Raw genomic sequence first — 24,016 nt, forward strand, 5'->3', positions numbered from 1 at the left:
TGGCTGTTAGCCTGTGGGTGCACACATTACAACATGCTGACAGTGAATCTGTGTGTGCACACATTACAACATGCTGACAGTGAGTCTGTGTGTGCATACATTACAACAGGCTGGCTATGAGCATGTGTGCACACATTACAACAGGCTGGCAGTGAGTCTGTGTATGCACACATTACAACAGGCTGGCAGTGAGCCTGTGTGTGCACACATTACAGCAGGCTGGCAGAGAGCCTGTGTGTGCACACATTACAACAGGCTGACAGTGAGTCTGTGTGTGCACACATTACAACAGGCTGACAGTGAGTCTGTGTGTGCACACATTACAACATGCTGACAGTGAGTCTGTGTGTGCACACATTACAGCAGGCTGGCAGCTTCCTCCCAGGTCCATGTTAAGTTTGATGCTTCTTCTTCCTCTCTCAAAATTAACAGAATAACTAGTTTCTCCTGAACACTCACATCAAGTTTTTCCCTATAAAACTACACTTCCAGGAAGAAGGGGTTTTGTTCCTGGGTTGGGGGGATGCTTTTAAATTGTAAATGAACAGAAGACTGACTGGAAGTCTGAGGCTGCGATGCTAGAATCTCAGTGTAAGTGTGAGAAGCAACTCATACATATTAATTCACTCGACTTGACTTTGAGGCTAGGGATTAAATTCACATCATATTATCATAAATGAGTTTGATCTCTGTATGAATGTATGAATCTTACCTTCAACTTGTTCGGAGCACCTTTCTCTGGCCTTTTCTCTTATTATCTTTGGGATCAGAACATCTTTCTCGACGTGTCTCAGATGCTGCTCTGGAAAAAGAGATTTCATGGGAGTTTCAAGTTAATAACCAGATAGGAAAACGTTAACATTCTAGTTTATTTAAAAATAAAAGTCTTAGCAAATATGCTTTAAATGGCTCTTTTACCACTGGATGACATTGTGGTTACTTTAATTACTATAAATCTTTCTAATTTTTTTTTTAAATAAAAGGAGAAAGGAGGGTCACAAGCAACATCCTTCTAAAACTCTGCAAATTGTACTGCAACAATTCACCAACAATGTAATCTACTCAGACTGGAACAAATTTAAAGCCTCTCATTTTTTTATTAATGTAATTTGCAAATGTTTTGATCTTTACTGATACTGAGATGCTGAGATAAATGAATAGACACAAATTAAAAGATACATATGAAGAAGCATGCCCTACCTTGAGGACAAGTGGCCTAAGAAAGACATAACTAGCTGAGGAAAAACAAAAGTGGAACCCCCCCCTCCAAGGTCCCTAGAGGACTCTCCATGCTATCTTAGGACCACCAGTGAGTGGAACACTACTTCTGTTCCATTCCAATCGCGCTGGACCAGAGACAGCATTAGAGAAGCAGAAAACCCAGCCTGACCAGGGTCACAAGTCCCTTCCAGTCGGCGCGAGCACCTGGTCACCTTGGGCATGGAGTCCGCAGACACCCCCCAAGGTCCCTAGAGGACTATCCATGGGATCTTAGGACCAACGGTGAGTGGAACACAACTTCTGTTCCATTCCAATCACATGGGACCTGAGACAGCATTAGGGAAGCAGAAAACCCGGCCTGACCAGGGTCACAAGCCCCTTCTGGTCGGCGCCAGCACTGGGTCACTTGGGCGAGGAGTCGGAGGACACCCCCAAGATGTCTAGAGGACAGCTTCTGAGGCAGACCCCATTTCGGGTTCCAGACATCCGGGCACCTTCCATGCCAGAGGACAGGTGTTCTCCCCACCCAGGAGGGCGTTGCTGGAGCACCTGGAGAAGCCATCTTGGTTCCTGTATCCCTCTGAGACTAGTCTGCACAGGTGAGAGTGTGGACTACAGAAGCTAACAGCTTCTGGATAGGCCCTGTTTCAGGCCTTCATATTCTGCCAGGAGGCAGGTCCGAACGCCAGATATCTGTGAACCTTTCCTGCAAGAGGAGAGCTTGCCTGCAGAGAGTGCTCAGACCGCTGAAACTCAGGAGAGAGTTAGTTTCCCAGGTCTGCTGATACAGGCTAACAGAATCAAGGGAGGAACAAGCTCTAAACAGAGACAACTATAACAACTAACTCCAGAGATTACCAGATGGCTAAAGGCAAAAGTAAGAATCTTACTAACAGAAACCAAGACCACTCACCATCATCAGAACCCAGCACTCCCACCTCACCCAGTCCTACCCCAACACACCGGAAAACCTTGGCCCGGATTTAAAAGCATATCTCATGATGATGGTAGAGGAAATTAAGAAGGACTTTAATAACTCAATTAAAAAAATACAGGAGAACACTGCTCGACTTACAAGTCCTTAAAAGAAAAACAGGAAAACACAATCAAACAGGTAGAAGTCCTTAAAGAAAAACAGGAAAGCAAATCCAAACAGGTGATGGAAATGAACAAAACTATACTAGACCTCAAAAGGGAAGTAGACACAATAAAGAAAACCCAAAGTGAGGCAACACTGGAGATAGAAACCCTAGGAAAGAAATCAGGAACCATAGATGTGAGCATCAGCAACAGAATACAAGAGATGGAAGAGAGAATGTCAGGTGCAGAAGATTCTGTAGGGAACATGGACACAACAATCAAAGAAAATGCAAAATGCAAAAAGATCCTAACTCAAAACATCCAGGAAATCCAGAACACAATGAGAAGACCAAACCTATGGATAATAGGAGTGGATGAGAATGAAGATTTTCAACTTAAAGGGCCAGCAAATATCTTCAACAAAATTATAGAAGAAAACTTCCCAAACCGAAAGAAAGAGATGCCCATGAACATACAAGAAGCCTACAGAACTCCAAATAGACTGGACCAGGAAAGAAATTCCTCCTGACACATAATAATCAGAACAACAAGTACACTAAATAAAGATAGAATATTAAAAGCAGTAAGGGAAAAAAGGTCAAGTAACAAATAAAGGCAAGCCTATCAGAATTACACCAGACTTTTCACCAGAGACTATGAAAGTCTGAAGATCCTGGACAGATGTTATACAGACACTAAGAGAACACAAATGCCAGCATAGGCTACTATACCCAGCAAACTTCCAATTACCATAGATGGAGAAACCAAAGTATTCCATGACAAAACCAAATTCACACATTATCTTTCCACGAATCCAGCCCTTCAAAGGATAATAACAGGAAAAAAAAAAAAACAATACAAGGACAGAAACCACAAGCAAGAGAGTAATCCTTCAGCAAACCTAAAAGAAGACAGCCACAAGAACAGAATGCCAACTCTAACAACAAAAATAATAGGAAGCAACAATTACTTTTCCTTAATACCTCTTAATATCAATGGACTCAATTCCCCACTAAAAAGACATAGACTAACAGACTGGCTACACAAACAGGACTCAACATTTTGCTGCTTACAGGAAACCCACCTCAGGGAAAAAGACAGACACTACGTCAGAATGAAAGGCTGGAAAACAATTTTCCAAGCAAATGGTCTGAAAAAAACAAGCTGGAGTAGCCATTCTAATATCTAATAAAATTGACTTCCAACCCAAAGTTATCAAAAAAGACAAGGAGGGACACTTCATACTCATCAAAGGTAAAATCCTCCATGAGGAACTCTCAATTCTGAATATCGATGCTCCAAATGCAAGGGCAGCCACATTCATTAAAGACACTTTAGTAAAGCTCAAAGCACACATTGCACCTCACACAATAATAGTGGGAGACTTCAACACACCACCTTCATCAATGGACATATCGTGGAAACAGAAACTAAACAGGGACACAGTAAAACTAACAGAAGTTATGAAACAAATGGATTTAACAGATATCTACAGAACATTTTATCCTAAAACAAAAGGCTATACCTTCTTCTCGGCACCTCATGGTACCTTCTTCAAAATTGACCATATACTTGGTCATAAAACAGGCATCAACAGATACAAAAATATTGAAATTGTCCCATGCATCCTATCAGATCACCATGTTATCTTCAATAACAACATAAGTAATAGAAAGCCAACATTCACGTGGAAACTGAACAACACTCTTCTCAATGATACCTTGGTCAAGGAAGGAATAAAGAAAGAAATTAAAGACTTTTTAACAGTTTAACGAAAATGAAGCCACAGCATACCCAAACTTATGGGACACATTGAAAGCATTTCTAAGAGGAAAACTCATGACTCTGAGTGCCTCCAAAAAGAAACTAGAGAGAGCACACACTAGCAGCTTGACAACACACCTAAAAGCTCTAGAAAAAAAGAAAGCAAATTCACCCAAGAGGAGTAGAGGGCAGGAAATAATCAAACTCAGGGGTGAAATCAACCAAGTGGAAACAAGAAGAACTATTCAAAGAATCAACCAAAGGAGGAGCTGGTTCTTTGAGAAAATCAACAAGATAGATAAACCCTTAGCCAGACTCACTAGAGGGCACAGGGACAGCATCCTAATTAACAAAATCAGAAATGAAAAGAGAGACATAACAACAGATCCTGAAGAAATCCAAAACACCATCAGATCCTTATACAAAAGGCTGTACTCAACAAAACTGGAAAACCTGGAAGAAATGGACAAATATCTAGACAGATACCAGGTACCAAAGTTAAATCAGGATCAAGTTAACGATCTAAACAGTCCCATATACCCTAAAGAAATAGAAGCAGTCATTAATAGTCTCCCAACCAAAAAAAGGCCAGGACCAGATAGGTTTAGTGCAGAGTTCTATCAGACCTTCATAGAAGATCTAATTCCAGTTCTACACAAACTATTCCACAAAATAGAAGTAGAAGGTACTCTACCCAACTCATTCTATGAAGCCACAATTACTCTGATACCTAAACCACAGAAAGACCCAACAAAGATAGAATACTTCAGACCAATTTCCCTTGTAAATATCGATGCAAAAATCCTCAATAAAATTCTCGCTAACCGAATCCAAGACCACATCAAAACAATCATCCATCCTGACCAAGTAGGTTTCATTCCAGGTATGCAGGGATGGTTTAATATACAGAAATGCATCAACGTAATCCACTATATAAACAAACTCAAAGACAAAAGCCACATGATCATCTCGTTAAATGTGGAGAAAGCATATGACAAAATCCAACACCCATTCATGATAAAAGTCTTTGAAAGATCAGGAATTCAAGGCCCATACCTAAACATGATAAAAGCAATCTACAGCAAACCAGTAGCCAATGTCAAAGTAAATGGTGAGAAGCTGGAAAGCATTCCAACTAAAATCAGGGACTAGACAAGGCTGCCCACTTTCTCCCTACCTATTCAACATTGTACCTGAAGTCCTAGCCAGAGCAATTCGACGACAAAAGGAGATCAAGGGGATACAAATTGGAAAGGAAGAAGTCAAAATATCACTTTTTGCAGACGATATGATAGTATATATAAGTGACCCTAAAAATTCCACCAGAGAACTCCTAAACCTGATAAACAGCTTCAGTGAAGTAGTTGGGATATAAAATTAATTCAAACAAGTCAATGGCCTTTCTCTACACTAAGGATAAACGGGCTGAGAAAGAAATTAGGGAAACAACACTCTTCTCAATAGTCACAAATAATATAAAATACCTTGGTGTGACTCTAACTAAGGAAGTAAAAGATCTGTATGATAAGAACTTCAAGTCTCTGAAGAAAGAAATTAAAGAAGATCTCAGAAGATGGAAAGATCTCCCATGCTCATGGATTGGCAGGATCAATATAGTAAAAATGGCTATCTTGCCAAAAGCAATCTACAGATTCAATGCAATCCCCATCAAAATTCCAACTCAATTCTTCAACGAATTAGAAAGGGCAATCTGCAAATTAATCTGGAATAACAAAAAACCTAGGATAGCAAAAACTCTTCTCAAGGATAAAAGAACCTCTGGTGGAATCACCATGCCCGACCTAAAGCTGTACTACAGAGCAATTGTGATAAAAACTGCATGGTCCTGGTATAGCGACAGACAAGTAGACCAATGGAACAGAATTGAAGACCCAGAGATGAACCCACACACCTATGGTCACTTGATCTTTGACAAGGGAGCTAAAACCATCCAGTGGAAAAAAGACAGCATTTTCAACAAATGGTGCTGGCACAACTGGCTGTTATCATGTAGAAGATTGCGAATTGATCCATTACTATCTCCTTGTACTAAGGTCAAATCTAAGTGGATTAAGGAACTCCACATAAAACCAGAGACACTGAAACTTATAGAGGAGAAAGTAGGGAAAAGCCTCGAAGATGTGGGTACAGGGGAAAAATTCCTGAATAGAACAGCAATGGCTTGTGCTGTAAGATCGAGAATCAATAAATGGGACCTCATAAAATTGCAAAGCTTCTGCAAGGCAAAAGACACCGTCAATAAGACAAAAAGACAACCAACAGATTGGGAAAGGATCTTTACCTATCCCAAATCAGACAGGGGACTAATATCCAATATATATAAAAAACTCAAGAAGGTAGACTCCATAAAATCAAATAACCCCATTTAAAAATGGGGCTCAGAACTGAACAAAGATTTCTCACCCGAGGAATACCGAATGGCAGAGAAGCTCCTGAAAAAATGTTCAACATCCTTAATCATCAGGGAAATGCAAATCAAAACAACCCTGAGATTCCACCTCACACCAGTCAGAATGGCTAAGATGAAAAATTCAGGTGACAGCAGATGCTGGCGAGGATGTGGAGAAAGAGGAACACTCCTCCATTGTTGGTGGGATTGCAAGCTTGTACAACCACTCTGGAAATCAGTCTGGTGGTTCCTCAGAAAATTGGACATAGTACTACTGGAAGATCCAGCAATACCTCTTCTGGGCATATATCCAGAAGATGCCCCAACCAGTAAGAAGGACACATGCTCCACTATGTTCATAGCAGCCTTATTTATAATAGCCAGAAGCTGGAAAGAACCCAGATGCCCCTCAACAGAGGAATGGATACAGAAAATGTGGTACATTTACACAATGGAGTACTACTCAGCTATTAAAAGGAATGAATTTGTGAAATTCCTAGGCAAATGGATGGACCTGGAGGGCATCATCCTGAGTGAGGTAACCCAATCACAAAGGAACTCTCACAATATGTACTCACTGATAAGTGGATATTAGCCCAGAAACTTAGGATACCCAAGATATAAGATACAATTTGCTAAACACATTAAACTCAAGAGAACGAAGACCAAAGTGTGGACACTTTGCCCCTTCTTAGAATAGGAAACAAAACACCCATGGAAGGAGTTACCCTGACAAAATTTGGAAGTGTGACGAAAGGATGGACCATCTAGTGATTGCCATATCCAAAGATCCATCCCATGATCAGCTTCCAAACGCTGACACCATTGCATACACTAGCAAGATTTTGCTGAAAGGACCCAGATAGAGCTGTCTCTTGTGAGACTATGTTGGGGCCTAGCAAACACAGAAGTGGATGCTCACAGTCAGCTATTGGATGGATCACAGGGCCCCCAATGGAGGAACTAGAGAAAGCACCCAAGGAACTAAAGGGAACTGCAACCCTATAGGTGGAACAACATTATGAACTAACCAGTACCCCGGAGCTCTTGTCTCTAGCTGCATATGTATCAAAAGATGGCCTCGTCGGCCATCACTGGAAAGAGAGGCCCATTGGACTTGCAAACTTTATATGCCCCAGTACAGGGGAATGCCAGGGCCAAAAAGGGGGAGTGGGTGGGTAGGGGATGGGGGGGGAGGGGGTATGGGGGACTTTTGGGATAGCATTGGAAATGTAAATGAGCTAAATACCTAATAAAAAATGGGAAAAAAAAAGTCTGGCAGGTGCGTTAGGACACAGCAATCTGAGAAAGAATGCCTAGAAATGAAACAACTGAGGACAGCCAGGTGAGTCCCAGTGGCCCTGTGTGACCCTGTCCCCAAATTCATGTAGCACTGCTATATGTTTCCAAGTTATTCGGGACAGCCCTCGATAGGAGTCAGACTCCATGCTTTGCATCAAGATCACATTACAAATGAGCAGGAGGATGGGGAGAGAACAAAACCCTGGTAAAGTAAAATCACACACACAGAAAACCAAAATATATACTCATAAAAAATTCTAAATATATATGTTTTATATATACACATGTGTGTTTGTGTGTATACATACATATTGGGAGAAAGAGCTTTGGATGTCTCCAAACATGTTTAAATGCATACACATATATGGCATACTATAAAAAGATAAACACAGTTAATCTTTTTAAAGATGCATTTATTGTTATTTTATGTATGTGTGTGTTTGCCTGGGCATATGGATGTACACCACATGCAAGCCAGGGAGGGTGTCAGAATGCCTGGAACTGGAACTGGACTTACAAATGCTTGTGAGTGCCCTTTAGATAATGGGAACCAAACCTGGGTCGTCTGGAAGAGAAACAAGTGCTCCCAGCCACCCAGCCTTCTCTCCAGCCCCAAATAAAGATTGTTAACTAAAATAGTTTAACATTTTCAAGTACTTTATTACAACATTTATAGAATATGCTCCTTAATAATAGGGTGTTTATCAAAATACACTGCAATTGGATCATGAGGCAAACTCACTGGACATCTAAAAGGACTCAAAGCCCAGGAAGCTCGACCTCTGGACAGCAAGGTAAGTAAAAACCGATGGCAAGCAGGGCTCTGGGTGGCTCCAAATATGTTTAAAAACAGCAAGACATTTTTAGGTGATCCACTGGTTCTGAAGTGATATCAAGAGAGAAATTATTAAATATTTCAAAATTGATGAAAATGAAAACATATCCAAAGTTCAATATTATAGCTAAAACAGTACTTATAAGGAAATGTGAGGTAAGAGCCTACATAGAAATAGATTTTAAATTAATGTAAGCAGCTACCTTGAAAAACCAGAAAATTGGTAAATAAAACCAAAGCAAGCAAAGGGAATGGTATAATACAAAAAGCAAAAAACAAAAAAAATAACAGAAATAAAAATCAGTAAAACAAAAACTAAGAAAATTAAAAGTGGTAAACTGTACTAAGACTGATTGGGGAGTCAGTAATTTCAAATATGCAAAATACAAAATTTTAAACAATAAGAGATCACTCACAAATTTAGAATAGTAAATTTGATGATTAAAATTAAATTAAAAAATGTCTTGAAACCCAAAATCAAATCTCACTCAAAAGAGCCAGCCAGCACAATTTTTTATTTACTGAATTTATAGTTAAGAGAAGATTCTCAGCCCAAATAGCTTCCCTACTGATTGAACATTTTAAAAAAATCAATAAGTTCTAAATAAATCCTTTGTCCTGGAAATCATTCTTAGTCAACAGCATCCTAATATCAGAACCACAGTTATAAGAAACACGACACACACAGCACTCTACTGCCCCTTGATCAATACAGATGCAAAATTCTCAACAATAAGCAAACTGAATATAATGATATGTTTAAAAAACAAAAAGAACAAACAAACACAGCAGTGCTTTGTGATCAAGCAGCATCTACTGCAGGATTCCAAGGGTCACTGAACAGACAGACATCATCAGTAAGTGAAATTCACACAAAAAATAAATCGGGGAAACACGGTAATCACAACAAACGTTGAAAAGTTCCTGCCAAGATCCAATATCCTTATAGAATAAAGGATCTCAGCAAAGTAAGACTAGAAAAGGCTGTCGCTCGCTGTGGTAAATAACATCTAACTCCAACCAGCACACCCAGGGTTCAAGCTTCCCCTGGGAAAGCAATCAAGACAGAGGAGGCAGCTCTCACCATTCCCACCAGGCTCCACCCTAGACTTTCATGACAGTACAATCCAGGGAGTGCGGGGGGAGTCAGATTGGAAAGGAAGAAATATAATTACAGCTATCAAAGAGAAAATAATTCTACAGAAAAAAAAATAGAAACACTCTTTATAAGAAAGCTACCAGATTTATTAAAAGAATTAGCATGATTGGCAGACACAAACTGATATGCAACATTCAAATGAAGATGGCACAGGGAGAGAGCCAGGGGATGAGTCAAGAAGTGTTACAATTGGAAAGTTACTTAGAATGGAAAGAAACTCTGAAAGGGAATTTAGAACAGTAACAGTGGAGAAGGCAGTAGAAAGACTACGTGCAGTAAATGTCCTCAGTTTTAAACAGAAGCAGAACAGCACTCTCCATTCATGAAGAGGAACTCTTAAAAACAAATAGATCATAAAAAGCAATTCTGCTGATGGTTAAGATATCTATCTACATTTTGGCTGTAGAGATGGCTCAGTGTTTGAGCACTGGCTGTTCTTCCAGAGGACTGTGTTATATTCCTAGCACCCAAATGGCTACTCACAACTATGTATAACTCCAATTCCAGGGGAGCTGATGCCATCTTCTGGCCTCAAGTATACACATGGTACATAGACATACATAGAGGCAAAATATCCATACATATAAAAATTAATAATGATTCCATTTTTAAAAAATATATTTACATTCCAGCTAGGCATGGTGGCAAATACTTGCAATCCCACCATGTGGAAGGCTCTAAGCCAGCATGGGGAGGGGAGGGGAGGGGGCAGAGGGATATGGGGGTGCTTTATTTAGTAAAGTGCTTACTGTGCAAGCACAAGAAGCTACCCCTAGAACCCACATAGTCGAGGTGCCAGCCGTGGAGACATGGACTTGCAAGCCCAGTACTGAGAAGGTGAGGACTCACTGGCCGGCCAGCGAAGCCTAGCTGGTGACCTCCAGGCCAGTGAGAGAGACCCAGGCTCAAAGGAGGTAGACAGTGTCCCTGAGGATGCCAGCCCAGGTTGTCCTTCAGCTTCCGTGCACCTGCTCATACCTGAACACACATGCACACACACACACATGCACTTAGAAAAAGATCCACAGATACCTATATTTCACTTAAATGTGGATGGTAATAGACCTTGATAAATTATACACACATATTGTAATCTATAGTGAAACCACTAAAAAAAAAAAAACCATTAACTTACAAAGCATTACACATAAATAAAACACTCAGAGTAGAAAGCAAGCAGCATTCAATAACGTTAAACACACTCACTTTATGAATGGCGGTAACACAGTGTAGCTAATTCTGTAAGATGGGTCAATATGCACGGGAGAAAGCCTACTGCAGCAAAGCTCACAGTAGAAAATGAGCTCTGAAACCAATGCTCTAACCTTCCACTTACAAAATCAGAAACGGGGGAAGTGAGCTCCGCGTAAGGAGTCTAAGGCAGTGACAGAGCACAGTGAGAAGAGCCAGAGAAAGACAAATCAGATTGTAAAATGCAAGCTGCTTCTCTCTAAATCAACAGAACTATGGGGGGGGGAGGGGAAGGCTCCTTTTAACAAATTCTGCCAAATACTTAAAGAATGAATATTATCAACTTTAGTCTTTTCCTAACACATTTCAGAACAGCAATATTATGCTAACACCCAAAGCAAAGGGAGTATTTACAGCAAGAACATAGACACACAGGCACACACACACACACACACACACACAGTATACCTCATCAACACAGATGTAAGTACGTATCCTCTAGAAAACACCAGTGAATTAAACCCAATATATAAAAAGAAAACAACATAAATAAGTTGGGTTTATCTCAGCAACTCAAGGTTGGTACACTATTTTTAAATATTATATGTATAATTCATCCTATGAATAGCCTAAAAAATAAAAGTATACATCAATTGGTTCTGCTACAGCACAAGACAAAATTAAATATACATTCATAAAGAAAAAGCATTTATAAAAGTAAATTTACTTAATTCAATTTTTAAAACTAAATATTCAACAAGACAAACAAAACAGCAAAACAAAGTGAATCCAATAGCTAATATAATGCTTCAAAGAGGACCACGGGGCACATGAGCAAGAGGGCCACAGGACACATGAGCAAGAGGACCACAGGACACATGAGCACATCCCTTATAAAAGTGAAAGGCGAACCACAAACTCACAGCTCACAGGGAGAGGGTCTAACATGCTCGAGACCCCGGGTTAGGTCCCCAGCACTTCAAACTGGAGAAAAGCCAAGAGGGCTACTATGTAGTTAATAAGACTGTACCAATTCAAGTTTGTGGGTTTACTATCATCTTACAATTATGTATCATCCCTACAGAAGTCTGTCACAAGGATATATGGGAGTCTACATGGTATTCTTGGTAACTTCATGTGAACCTACAATTTCAAAGTAAAGAACCAGATATAAAACCATCTAGAAGCCATCACAGAGAAAGGCCATCAGGGCCCAGCATCAAGAGGAGCTGACTTATCTATAGCATCAAACCTATAAGCCAAGAAAGGGGGTTAAAACAAACAAACAAACAAAATCAATGGCTTAGACTTCAGTACATTTTCAAACTTCTGCTCTGTGAAAGAACCCATTAAGGTAAGACATCCATGGCTCAACACTTGGGGCAACAGGCACACCTGGGGTCTAGGATCCCTACTACCTGGGGCAGTGTGGCAGCAGCTCTTCTGACTGGGAACCAGTCCAGAGTGGTCGGTCAGTCACAGTGACCAGTGAAGAAAGTCAAATGGAGCTGTGCACTGCAGTGTGGCCCACAGAGCACTTGTCCAGTACAAGACACGGGTTCCACCCCAGCGTTGTCAAAAGATAAAAGGCAAGCTATGGATAGAAACAAGTTCTACAAATCTCATCTGACAAAGGACTTAATTGAAAATATATGAAAAGCCTTTAACTCAGCAATAAGAAAACAAACACGCAAGGCTAGCAAGAGACCTCAGTGGGTACAGGCACCCTGAGCTCTACCCCTAGAGTCCAACAAAAAGTGAAAAGACAGGGGGTGTGGAACACTGATTACACAAAGTTGCCTCTGCCCTCCACATCACTCACAGTCACACACCCATTCACACACCCATTCACACACATATGCATCATGTACCAGACACACAATATGGTGATAATTTTAACTACTGAAAAACAAAGCCAGTTATAAATGGGGAAAGACTTGAACAGACATTATATAAAGGAGATACACAGCTGGGGGAAAAAGCATGTGAAGAGATGCTCAATGCTATCACTTTAGAAAAAGCAAAACTAAGGGACAAGGAGAGAGTAATGAAAGTCTGTTAGAATGGACATGATGTAAATGCCGAGGAGCTGACAGACATAGAGCAGACCCATCCCCTGATGTGCTGCTGAGAAACTTCTTACCGTGACACTCTGAGGCATGAAGCACCTCCCCATACAGCCCACCATATACTTATCACGACTAAGCAGAGTTCTGTGGATCTACTCTAGAAAACTGCAAATTCATGTTCTTGTGAATGCCTGCACATAAACCTCATTGTAGGTTTATTTATACTTATAACATATAACACGAAGCTCCTTCAACAGGTAAGTGGACACGCAATAACACTTCAGACTACAGAGTATTAGCAATGAAACAAAGTGACCTCTGACATACAACATAACTTGGCATAACTTGGATAGAGTCCAAGAGCATCACACTGAATGAACAGAGACCTTAAAGTTTGCACATGAGAAAGCTACACTGATGGAGAGCAAACCACTGAGAGGCAACACGGGAATGCCCTCTGTAGTTAGCAGAGTGGCTCTGCTGCTGACTGTGGGCATACTTACTTATTTTATGTGGGAAGCCACATGTGCCGTTGCAGAGTGGCACTGACTACTGCTGGCCACCACGCATAAGATTGGACAAACAACCAATGTGTACATATGCAGTAAAGTTTTTTGCAAAGACACTGCCTGGCCCAGGCATGATAATGAGGTTCTGTAAGGTACTGAGAGTATAACCAATCAGATGTGAGACATGCAAATGAAGTATGATAATGAGGTTCTGTAAGGTACTGAGAGAGAGTAGCCAATCAGATGAGGAACATGCAAATGAGGCTTAGTGCATAACCAATCCGGGTGTGAGACACGCCCCTCCTAGGCCTATAAAAGCAGCACCAGTTCTGGGCTCAAAGTCTTTTCGCCTCTACAATCAAGCTCTCCCAATAAATGTGTGCAGAAGGATCCTGTTGCAGCGTCGTTCTTCCTGGCCAGTCGAGCACGCGCAAGAAGTGGTGCCGAAAACCCGGGACAAGAAACATCTTCAGGCACGAGCGAAGACCCCCTGCTACAGGGAGGATTCAGAACTGCATCACAGGGAAGGAGCAGTTAATAAAGGTTCCCGCAAAACAGACTGCTGAGAAGGATCCAGCGTGGATTCAGAACTCTTCAGCTGGGGAACGGTGGTAATGAAGTGTTCCTGCAAAACAGACTGCTGAGAAGGATCCGGAGTGGATTCAGAACTCTTCAGCTGAGGAACGGCGGTACCGGTAAGTAGAAAGAAATTAATGTGAGAGGCATGCTCTCCTACGAAATAGATCTGATAATTGTTGCTGGGGTTGCTATCTTTCTTGCCTTGATCTTAGATCATGGCTTTAATTGTCAACTCCCAAAATGTAAAGATACAAAAAATAGTATAAAAAATAGTAAAAAGCAGAAAATTAAGTCAATTTACCCTCCTCTCGAGGACTCTGAGTCGTTAGAATTGTCTAGCTCAGAGGATTCCGAATTATCAACAGGAGAGGAGGAAGATTTGAAGGAGGCTGCTGCGGAGTATGAGGCAGAAAGATCTGGTCCAATAGGGAGGAGTTTCAGTGCTCCCCCACCTACTCCGCCTTATGCAGATAAGAAAGCAATTGGCAATGGTCACTCTTTTTGCACTCCTAAAGGGTTGCAAAAAATATGTCAGGCTTTTCCTGTTTTTCAGGATCATGCTCAACAGCGATATTATGAGCCAATATCGCATAAACAAGTAAAAGAGCTAGCAGAGTCAGTAAGGACCTATGGAGTTAATGCCTCATTTACTCAGTCCCAAATTGATAGATTGGCTCACAATGCCATGACTCCTTTTGACTGGATGAGTGTGGTAAAGGCATGTCTTACGATGGGACAGTATCTAGATTGGAAGTCTATATGGCATGATCTGTGTTTGAGTCAGGCCCGTACTAATGCTACTGCAGGGCAACAAGCATGGAGCTTTGAAATGCTTACAGGTCAGGGTATATGGACAAACAATCAATTAGGATACCCAGTGCAGGTCTATGATCAAATTAATCAGGCACCAGTGAAAGCTTGGAAAGCATTGCCTAATAGAGGAGAGGTATCTGGTAACTTGACAAAAATTATTCAGGGAACTAATGAGCCATTCTCTGAATCTGTGGCTCGCATGATGGAAGCGGCAGGACGTATATTTGGTGATGCTGAGGCCGCAATGCCATTAATTGAACAATTAGTTTATGAGCAATGTACCAAAGAATGTAGAAATGCTATCACACCATGGAAAGGGAAAGGGCTACAAGCATGGATGAAAGCCTGTAGAGAAATAGGAGGACCTCTTTCAAATGCAGGGCTGGCTGCCGCAGTTTTGATGGCGCAAGCAAAAGAAATAACCTGCTATAATTGTGGACAAACAGGTCATATGCAAAAGCAGTGTACAAAGGGTAGAAAGAATAGGTTTGAAAAGACAGAACCAGGTACTTGCCCAAAATGTGGGAAAGGAAGACATTGGGCAAATGAATGTAGATCAGTCAGAGCTATAAAAGGAAGGCCAATACCTCAGTTTAAAGTGCAACAGCCAAAAAACGGGGTGAGGGGCCCCCGTCCCCAGGGCCCCCAAATGTATGGGGCATTTCAGACCACAGTGTCCATGAGGCCACCCAGAGACTGAGGAGAGCCACTCCGGGCTCAGCAGGATTGGACATCTGTGCCACCTCCAGAGTAATTCTTACACCTCAAATGGGGTGCCAACCTATTTCATCAGACTTTAGAGGTCCCTTACCAAAGGATACAGTGGGCCTACTGTTGGGTAGGTCCTCTTCTGCTTTGAAAGGATTGATGATACATCCCGGAGTTATAGACTCAGATTATGAGGGACAAGTTAAGATTATGTGTTCTGCACCCCGAGGTATTGTAGCCATTTCTCCTGGAGATCGCATTGCTCAATTACTGATTCTTCCTAGTTTGCATAACATGTTCCCTAGTAGCCAGGATTCCCGAGGGGATAAGGGACTCGGTTCTACAGGAACGAATGTGGCCTACATATCTTTAGATTTGGATAATCGTCCCACTTTACAATTACAAATAGAAGGAAAAACCTTTCAAGGTATAATGGATACAGGAGCAGATAAAAGCATTATATCCAGTAATTGGTGGCCCGCTTCTTGGCCTGTTAATCAATCGTCACATAGCTTACAAGGATTAGGATATGAGGCTACCCCAACTATAAGTGCAAAATCCTTACAATGGAAAGATAAAGAAGGAAGAACAGGGCTTTTTCAACCTTATGTACTCCCTTTACCTGTAAACTTATGGGGAAGAGATGTGTTGTCAGCCATGAACTTTATATTGACTAATGATTACTCTCAGAAAAGCAAGGAAATGATGAAAGGAATGGGATATATACCTGGACTAGGTCTTGGAAAAAACTTACAAGGTAGAATTTCACCAGTTAAAGCCACAGAAAAAGTAGATAAGAAAGGGCTGAGTTTTTTCTAGGGGCCACTGAGGAGCCTTTGCCCATTCCATGGCGTACGGAGGACACGGTGTGGGTGCCTCAGTGGCCTTTACCCTCTGAGAAGTTAAAAGCAGCTAAAGAATTAGTACAAAAACAATTAGACCTGGGACATGTGGAACCCACTCAATCACCCTGGAACACCCCTATTTTCGTTGTAAAGAAGAAGTCAGGTAAATGGAGATGGTTACATGACCTAAGAGCCATTAACGCACAAATGCAAATACTGTGTGCTACTATAGATGAATGGGCCATTCTTAGATGCAGTTTTTCTGGTTTAATTGATAATCATTATCCTAAACATCCGTTATTACATTTTATGTTATTACATCCAGTAATATTTCCAAAGGTAACGGCTAATACCCCTATAAAGGGAGCCATTGATATTTATACAGATGGATCAAAAACAGGAATTGGAAGTTATGTAATCAATGAAAAGGCTGTAAGGTTGCAATTTACACCAGGAGCCCCTCAATTGGTAGAATGTTTGGTGGTTTTAGAAGTTTTTAAAAGATTTCCTATGCCCATAAATATTATCTCTGATTCTGTTTATGTAGTTAATGCGGTTCTAGCATTAGAGACTGCCGGAAATTTTAAGCAGTCTAGTCCAGTATCTGAAATTTTGAGGAAAATACAAAATTGTATTTTGATGTGTGAGCATCCCTTTTATATTCAACATATTAGAGCACATACATCATTACCTGGACCTATGGTTAAGGGAAATGCAATTGCTGACTTAGCCACCAGAGACATGGTTTTCCTATCACAAAGTTCTATAGAAAGTGCTAAGAATTTTCATCAGCTTTATCATGTCCCTGCTTCTACATTACGACAAAAATTTAAGCTCACACGAACAGAAGCCCGAGATATTGTCCTACAGTGTGGTAAATATGTAGAATTTATTAATGCACCTTCCGTGGGTGTTAATCCTCGCGGATTGCGACCCCTAGATGTTTGGCAAATGGACGTCACGCATATCCCATCTTTGGGGAAATTACAATATGTACATGTATCTATCGATACCAGTTCTGGTGTCCTACATGCCTCTCCCTTGACAGGGGAAAAAGCAGTTCATGTCATATCTCACTGCTTAGAGGCTTGGGCTGCATGGGGCAAGCCCCTAGTGTTAAAGACAGATAATGGTCCTGCATATACTTCTTCTAAATTTAGCCAATTTTGCAAACAAATGCAAGTAAAACATATTACTGGATTGCCCTATAATCCACAGGGCCAAGGCATCATTGAGAGAGCCCACCGCACTCTGAAACAATATTTGCAAAAACAGAAAGGGGAAATAGAGGCTATGACGCCAAAGATGGCTCTATCCCTTGCAATATTTACTCTTAATTTTCTAAAATTAGATGATGCTGGAAGATCACCAGCTGAAAGGCATGGACAATGGCCTCAATCGCCCAATGAAATGGTCAAATGGAAAAATGTCCTTGATAATAAATGGTATGGCCCGGATCCTATCTTAATCAGGTCCCGGGGAGCTATTTGTGTTTTTCCACAGGGTGAAGAAAATCCACTTTGGGTCCCGACGCGACTGACAAGGACCCTGAAAGAGCAAGATGAACCCCAAGATGATTCTCCTGCTCCTGATGATTGAAACCAGGATAAGTATACCTTTATGGGCCATAGTAAGATCATGGCCAGTACCTTTACCGGTACATTCCAATTCTTTTACCTAGCCTTTGTTTTTTGCAAAGGAATGTTTTTTGGATGTGCCTTATGCACGACAAACTCCTCAAGAGCCACGGGTGTATAAGAGTACTAGTTTTCATTTAAATTATACATTATGCTTTGTGCATAATGTGGATAAACCTTTTACACCCTGTATATTTTTTAAGAAAAAGATTATCTCTAATTGGGCAGATCAAATTAATACTGCTGACACTATAAGTCAGATAGCAGAAAAAACGTCTGAGGCATTGCTTACCCTGCAAAGGGTGGATTCTCATATCACCTCAGGGTTAATGTTAGTGAATCAGAGAGTGGATATTTTACAACATGACATGGAACAGATGATGGATGTCATACAAATGAGTTGTGTGGCATCCACTTTGCATGTGTGCATTACTCCCAATAGGTACATTAATAATTCTTTTATTAAAAGTACAGACCTATCGAATTACCTGAAGGGGAACTGGTCGCAGGAGCTGGGAAGGTTGCAGACGAGGCTGCAGATGCAGATCCTGAACCTTAATGGGACCAGAGTGGAACCAGTGACCCTTGGAGACTTTACCTCTTGGCTTACCTCTGCTTTTTCTTACTTTAAGGAATGGGTGGGAGTGATTTTGTTTGGTGCTGCCATATGCTGTGGACTGGTGTTCATGCTCTGATTGGTATGCAAATTCAGAACTCAACAAAAACGTGACAAGGTGATTATAACTCAGGCACTTTTAGCTATTGAAAACGGCTCCTCCCCTGAAATTTGGTTATCTATACTCAAGAATTAGTCAGCATGAGATTAGATGAGAGAGACTCAACGATCATTGATCAGCCCTTGCTCATCAATAGGGTGATCATGATTTCCCCACTAATTCATTTTTTGGCTGGCCTCTTTTGCAGAGTTCGCCCTAGGTCATTTAGCAGTTATTGTCACACAGCACTGCGGTATCCAGAGACGGGCAACTTTCCTCGTGCACAGTCCAACCTAAGACATGGGGCCCGGTGGCGATAGGGTTACCCTATGACGGGTAAGGCTGTGACATTAGAGGAATGACCTAAAACAGGAGCCACGGCGGATGGGCATAATTGCACAGGCCTAGTCCAGCCTCATTTTATTAAAAAAAACAGGGGGAGATGTGGGAAGCCACATGTGCCGTTGCAGAGTGGCACTGACTACTGCTGGCCACCACGCATAAGATTGGACAAACAACCAATGTGTACATATGCAGTAAAGTTTTTTGCAAAGACACTGCCTGGCCCAGGCATGATAATGAGGTTCTGTAAGGTACTGAGAGTATAACCAATCAGATGTGAGACATGCAAATGAGGTATGATAATGAGGTTCTGTAAGGTACTGAGAGAGAGTAGCCAATCAGATGAGGAACATGCAAATGAGGCTTAGTGCATAACCAATCCGGGTGTGAGACACGCCCCTCCTAGGCCTATAAAAGTAGCACCAGTTCTGGGCTCGAAGTCTTTTCGCCTCTACAATCAAGCTCTCCCAATAAACGTGTGCAGAAGGATCCTGTTGCAGCGTCGTTCTTCCTGGCCAGTCGAGCGCGCACAAGAATTTTAACCTTTACACGTGAAAATAAGCAACTATAGACAGGAAAAGAAGTAGAGTTGTTTGACTAAGAGGCAACAGCCTGGTGACAGTGTCAATCCCCAGCTTTCTCATAGTGGGGCACAGTAGCACGCTTCTTTTCTGTTATGTTTTTCCCGTGAAAGGAGCTTTTTCTTTTACTGTGACCCTATCAGACACTGATTACACACAGACATTGAATATGTTTATATGTGTCATGTATGACAAGACTTTATATAAGAAAGAATGAGATTTTAGTCTCCCCTCCAATATCGAGCTTGGTCCTTTGAGGGAATATCACCTGCTGAAAGGCATGGACTGTGATTACATATTTACCATTAGGGAACACTGGGTAAAAGGTACATGGAAATTGTACTAGTTTATAGTTTCTTATGAGTATTATTAAATTACCACAAAGTAAAGTTATGCTTTTAAAAGTTAAGCATTTTTGAGAGTAGAGAACCTAGTACAACCAAGAAAAAGTGAGTGACCATGAAAACAGCTCTTTACCCATTCTCCTTCAGCAACCATGACGAAATTCACTGGGTCAGACAACAAAAACAATATAGAAGAGAACCTGATTGGGAAGAGGAGTGGGAGTGGAACACAAAGTGTAATGAGGGGCACGGCTGTGATGTGATTAAAATGCACGTACAGATGTGTATGGAACAGGAGTAAGCACAGCTAATACACGCTAACAAAAACATTCAAAACTCAAAGCCAAATGGAGCCTGTGGTAACTCACAACTACCAAACGACTCACTTTTCCAACGCTGACAACACTAAGTGATGGAGAGAATGTAAGAACTCTCCTGTGTGAAACCCTGGGGAACACATGCTGAGTGATGTGTAACCACACACTCAACCGTGGTCCATTTCTATGAACTCATTTGGTGAAGAACTGAAGCAACATGTTGAGAAAGTAATGTGTACCTCATCATATTAGCCAAAACTGACTTACCAATAGAAACTGATAACCTGCCACTAACATCACCAAGGATAATGCTGATAACACTCAACATGGATAAACACTCAAAAAACAAAAACAAAAACAAAAAAAACCAACAACAACAACAAAAAAAACTGGTTGAGCAATAGACAGACACAAGAGTACGGGCTACTGATTCAAGAGCAGGCAAAGTTAACCTACACTAGTAAGAAGTAGAACCATGGTGTCCACAGGGACTGAGAGGGCCATTTCGGGTGGAAAGTCTGGGATAGATTTGTAAAATGTAAGATGTAAGCATATATTTTTTCACAGCCTGCTTTTTTAGTAAGGGGGTCAACCTCCCCTTTAGCCCACCACCCATCAGAGTAGAAAAGAAAGGTTATTAGGATATAGTTTGTTTAGAAATAGTTCTTCAGGGAGATTCCAATCTTTGTTGTTCTCAGTCCAATCCACTATCAAACACCAAACATGAACCAGCAGCAGTGGTCCAGTCCATTTGGCAGACACCACACACAAATCAGTAAAAGCAGTTCAATCCAGAAGAAACCGTGAGGCTCACCAATCGACCAGAGTCAATCCAACGATCTGAAAAGCAAATATGAGGTTGTCTTCAGCAACTGCATTAACTGTAGGGTCAACACTTGACCAACTGCTCTAAGCCTGCCCTTCCTGACAGCCTGCTCAGCCCCACACCCCAAACTCATCAGCTGCTTACACCAACTCCTTACACTAAATGCCTTCATATATGAATACATGCAGATATATAAATATATACCTCCTACCAAGGGCTTCTCTGATAAAGCCTGCATATACCCCTTAGCAAATCTTTGATATGAGTTGAGTTAGTGTGTGTGTGTGTTTTACACAAATATAAAGAATTTTAAGTATAGATTCATTTTTCTAAGGTCTTCTTAGTTACTGAGGTCAGCTGAAGTTTAAGATTTAATTCAAGGACACCAGCCATCTCAACCAAGATCCACAGTAAATATGCAAAGTGTTTCTCCTGACTCCTTTTCTCTTGCCCACACCTGCAACTGCATCCAAATTTCCACTGCCTCTGTCAATAACAACAAACATATTTCATGTATCAGACTGTGAACAGTTTTTACCTTTGTAGGCTACTCATGATCTCTGTTCTTTTTGTGTGTTTATATTTTTGAACAGTATTTTAAAATGCCACTAACCACTCCTGCCTTGCAGCACTTACCAGGTAAGGCTCACGGACCCGCTTCTTAAACTCTCTGTATATACTATATGATTTATTTAGGTCTATTTTATTTTGCTAGAAACTGTCATAAGATGGAGGGTGAAAGCAAACCGTGGTCTTTGAGAAGATAACAGAAACGCAGATGGACAGTAAAGGACAGATTTAAAGGACCCTATCAGAGCAGTAGAACCTGAAGGAACTAAAGAAAAGTGAAGATTCAAAGATGCCCCTGTCCTCTAACTCCTCTAACTCCAAGTGAAACAATGTGACCACATGTGGAAATTAAAAAAAAAAAAAAGAAAAAAGAAAATAAGAAAAAGAAAACAGAAAGGAGAAGTCTCTTGTTGGGCAGGCTGGGTGTGAAGTGCTTGTAGCACACCTGTCAAACGGAAAGCCGGTGTCAATGTGTGTTTGAAACTAGGATTACCTCTGCATAGCCCTTGTCTCTGCATGTACAGTGTAAACCATAACTCGGCATCAATAGTTAACACTGTAACTGCTGAACAGAGTCCAATAACTATGGAATACTCGTCTACTTTATGAAATCAATTTCAAAGTCTCACCTTTTTCTCTTACCTTCATAGTCTTACTGAATACCTTATTCATTACATACCCTAGTAAACCTATCCTTTCCTTTCTAAATCCTGCAATGGTTTTAGGCAACTAAGGAACTACTTTTCTGGATCGGTTCTTTGACAAGAGACATAACTGTATATACTGAACCTCTTTTCCATGAATAAACTACAGCAGAAGTCCACCTTTGTCATGAATCCTGGTTCTCCTATTCCTATCCAACACATTGGTTTTGCCTGGATTACCAAAATTCCTTCTCCTCATCCAGAACAAAGAAACAGTTCTAGAACTGCATGGATATCATTTCAAGGTTTCAAACTCTGACTGCTAAATCAGAAAACAACACTGTTACCCACATTGCTTCTGCAAACATAGCTCTCACCCTCATCAAGAAGCTGGTTTCTACATCAGACAGAGAGTGCTACAGAAACACAGGGCAAACACAGACAACACGTGACCATGGGCTGCACTACCCCAATGCATACATTGAAATCAAAACCCCTATACAGAAGCCTCAGGGAGCACAGTAGGAGGGCTGTAAGAGACAGAGGACCAGGACACCTGCTACAGACACTTTCTTCAGGACAGGGCAGGAATGTTGCTACCATGAACTCTCAACAATATGGCTGACTGCACAGGACCTGTGAAGACCACACAGGCTGGTGTATAAACACAGATGGAGGGAGACATCCCAAAGCCCTGCTCCTAGATAAAGTCAGTGGCTGCTGAGAGAGAAAGAGTCCACTTTCCCAAGGATGGGCCTCCTAACTGATTGCACAACGGTCAGTGATGAGCCCTGAACACTTCCACAGAGGCAGCACATAACTGGGCACAGTAGGGTTTTTATAGGTTATAGCGTGTGTGTGTGTGTGTGTGTGTGTGTGTGTGTGTGAACAATAACTATAGGAGGGGTTGTAATTCCAGAGTGATGTGGGGGACTAGAGTTGGAGAAAGGAAACAAAGGGGCGTAGGGATGTAAATGCAGTATATTCATGAATGAAATTCTCAAAAATTAATTTTAAGCAAAAAATTTAAGATAGTTTTAAATGTATAAGTTCTAAGATTTTCTCATTTGATAGTATATAAACTATCATACCAATTATTAACTATAATTTTGTATATAGTACAAAACTATCTTCAGTACTACAAATACGAATTAGAAATTTATCTCCTAGAGTTAATATTGTATGCCTATGTTATGCATTTGTATAAGAGCCTGAAAAAAACTATCAAATTTACAGTGTGCTATAATATAGCCATATAAATTTATACTAAGGCAAAAATCAGGGTTAACAGCACTGGGGGAAATTTCCAAAGCTCCAACTTCTCAGCGTTCTATCATCACCTGAAAGTCAATTTTCACCTTTTCCACTGGCTGCATTTGTTAGCTCAGGTTTTGTTTGGGGGCTCATGTGTTCCTGCAATATGGTAGTACTAGATTATAAGGCTACTGATAGCAGCACTTGCTATGAATCCACAACATAGCAGTGAAATAAATCTTAATGCTGTAGAAACTTTCCTAGGAAAGACTATGGCACATAAAGGGCCAGGTCTACCTT

At 41.0% G+C, this 24,016-nt stretch overlaps 1 protein-coding gene across 3 annotated transcripts in view; it reads right to left on the bottom strand.

Annotated features, from left to right (window-relative positions):
* Cmc1 (COX assembly mitochondrial protein 1) overlaps window positions 1–24,016 on the bottom strand; it is an 86,214-nt gene that overhangs the window by 50,645 nt on the left and 11,553 nt on the right. Inside the window, exons 2-4 of one of the 3 annotated variants that reach the window (XM_030244530.1) lie at window positions 21,237–21,262; window positions 8,520–8,658; window positions 713–802 (exon numbers count right to left, since the gene is read on the bottom strand). In XM_030244530.1, coding sequence (XP_030100390.1) covers window positions 713–802; window positions 8,520–8,526 — 97 coding nt within the window. In that variant the 5' untranslated portion in view covers window positions 8,527–8,658; window positions 21,237–21,262. The remainder of the gene's footprint in view (window positions 1–712; window positions 803–8,519; window positions 8,659–21,236; window positions 21,263–24,016) is intronic. The other 2 variants (XM_011242996.3, NM_026442.3) reach the window with 2 other exon arrangements.

This window comes from Mus musculus, chromosome 9 (genome assembly GCF_000001635.26).
Source record: "Mus musculus strain C57BL/6J chromosome 9, GRCm38.p6 C57BL/6J".
In the NCBI taxonomy this organism is placed as follows: Eukaryota; Metazoa; Chordata; class Mammalia; order Rodentia; family Muridae; genus Mus; species Mus musculus.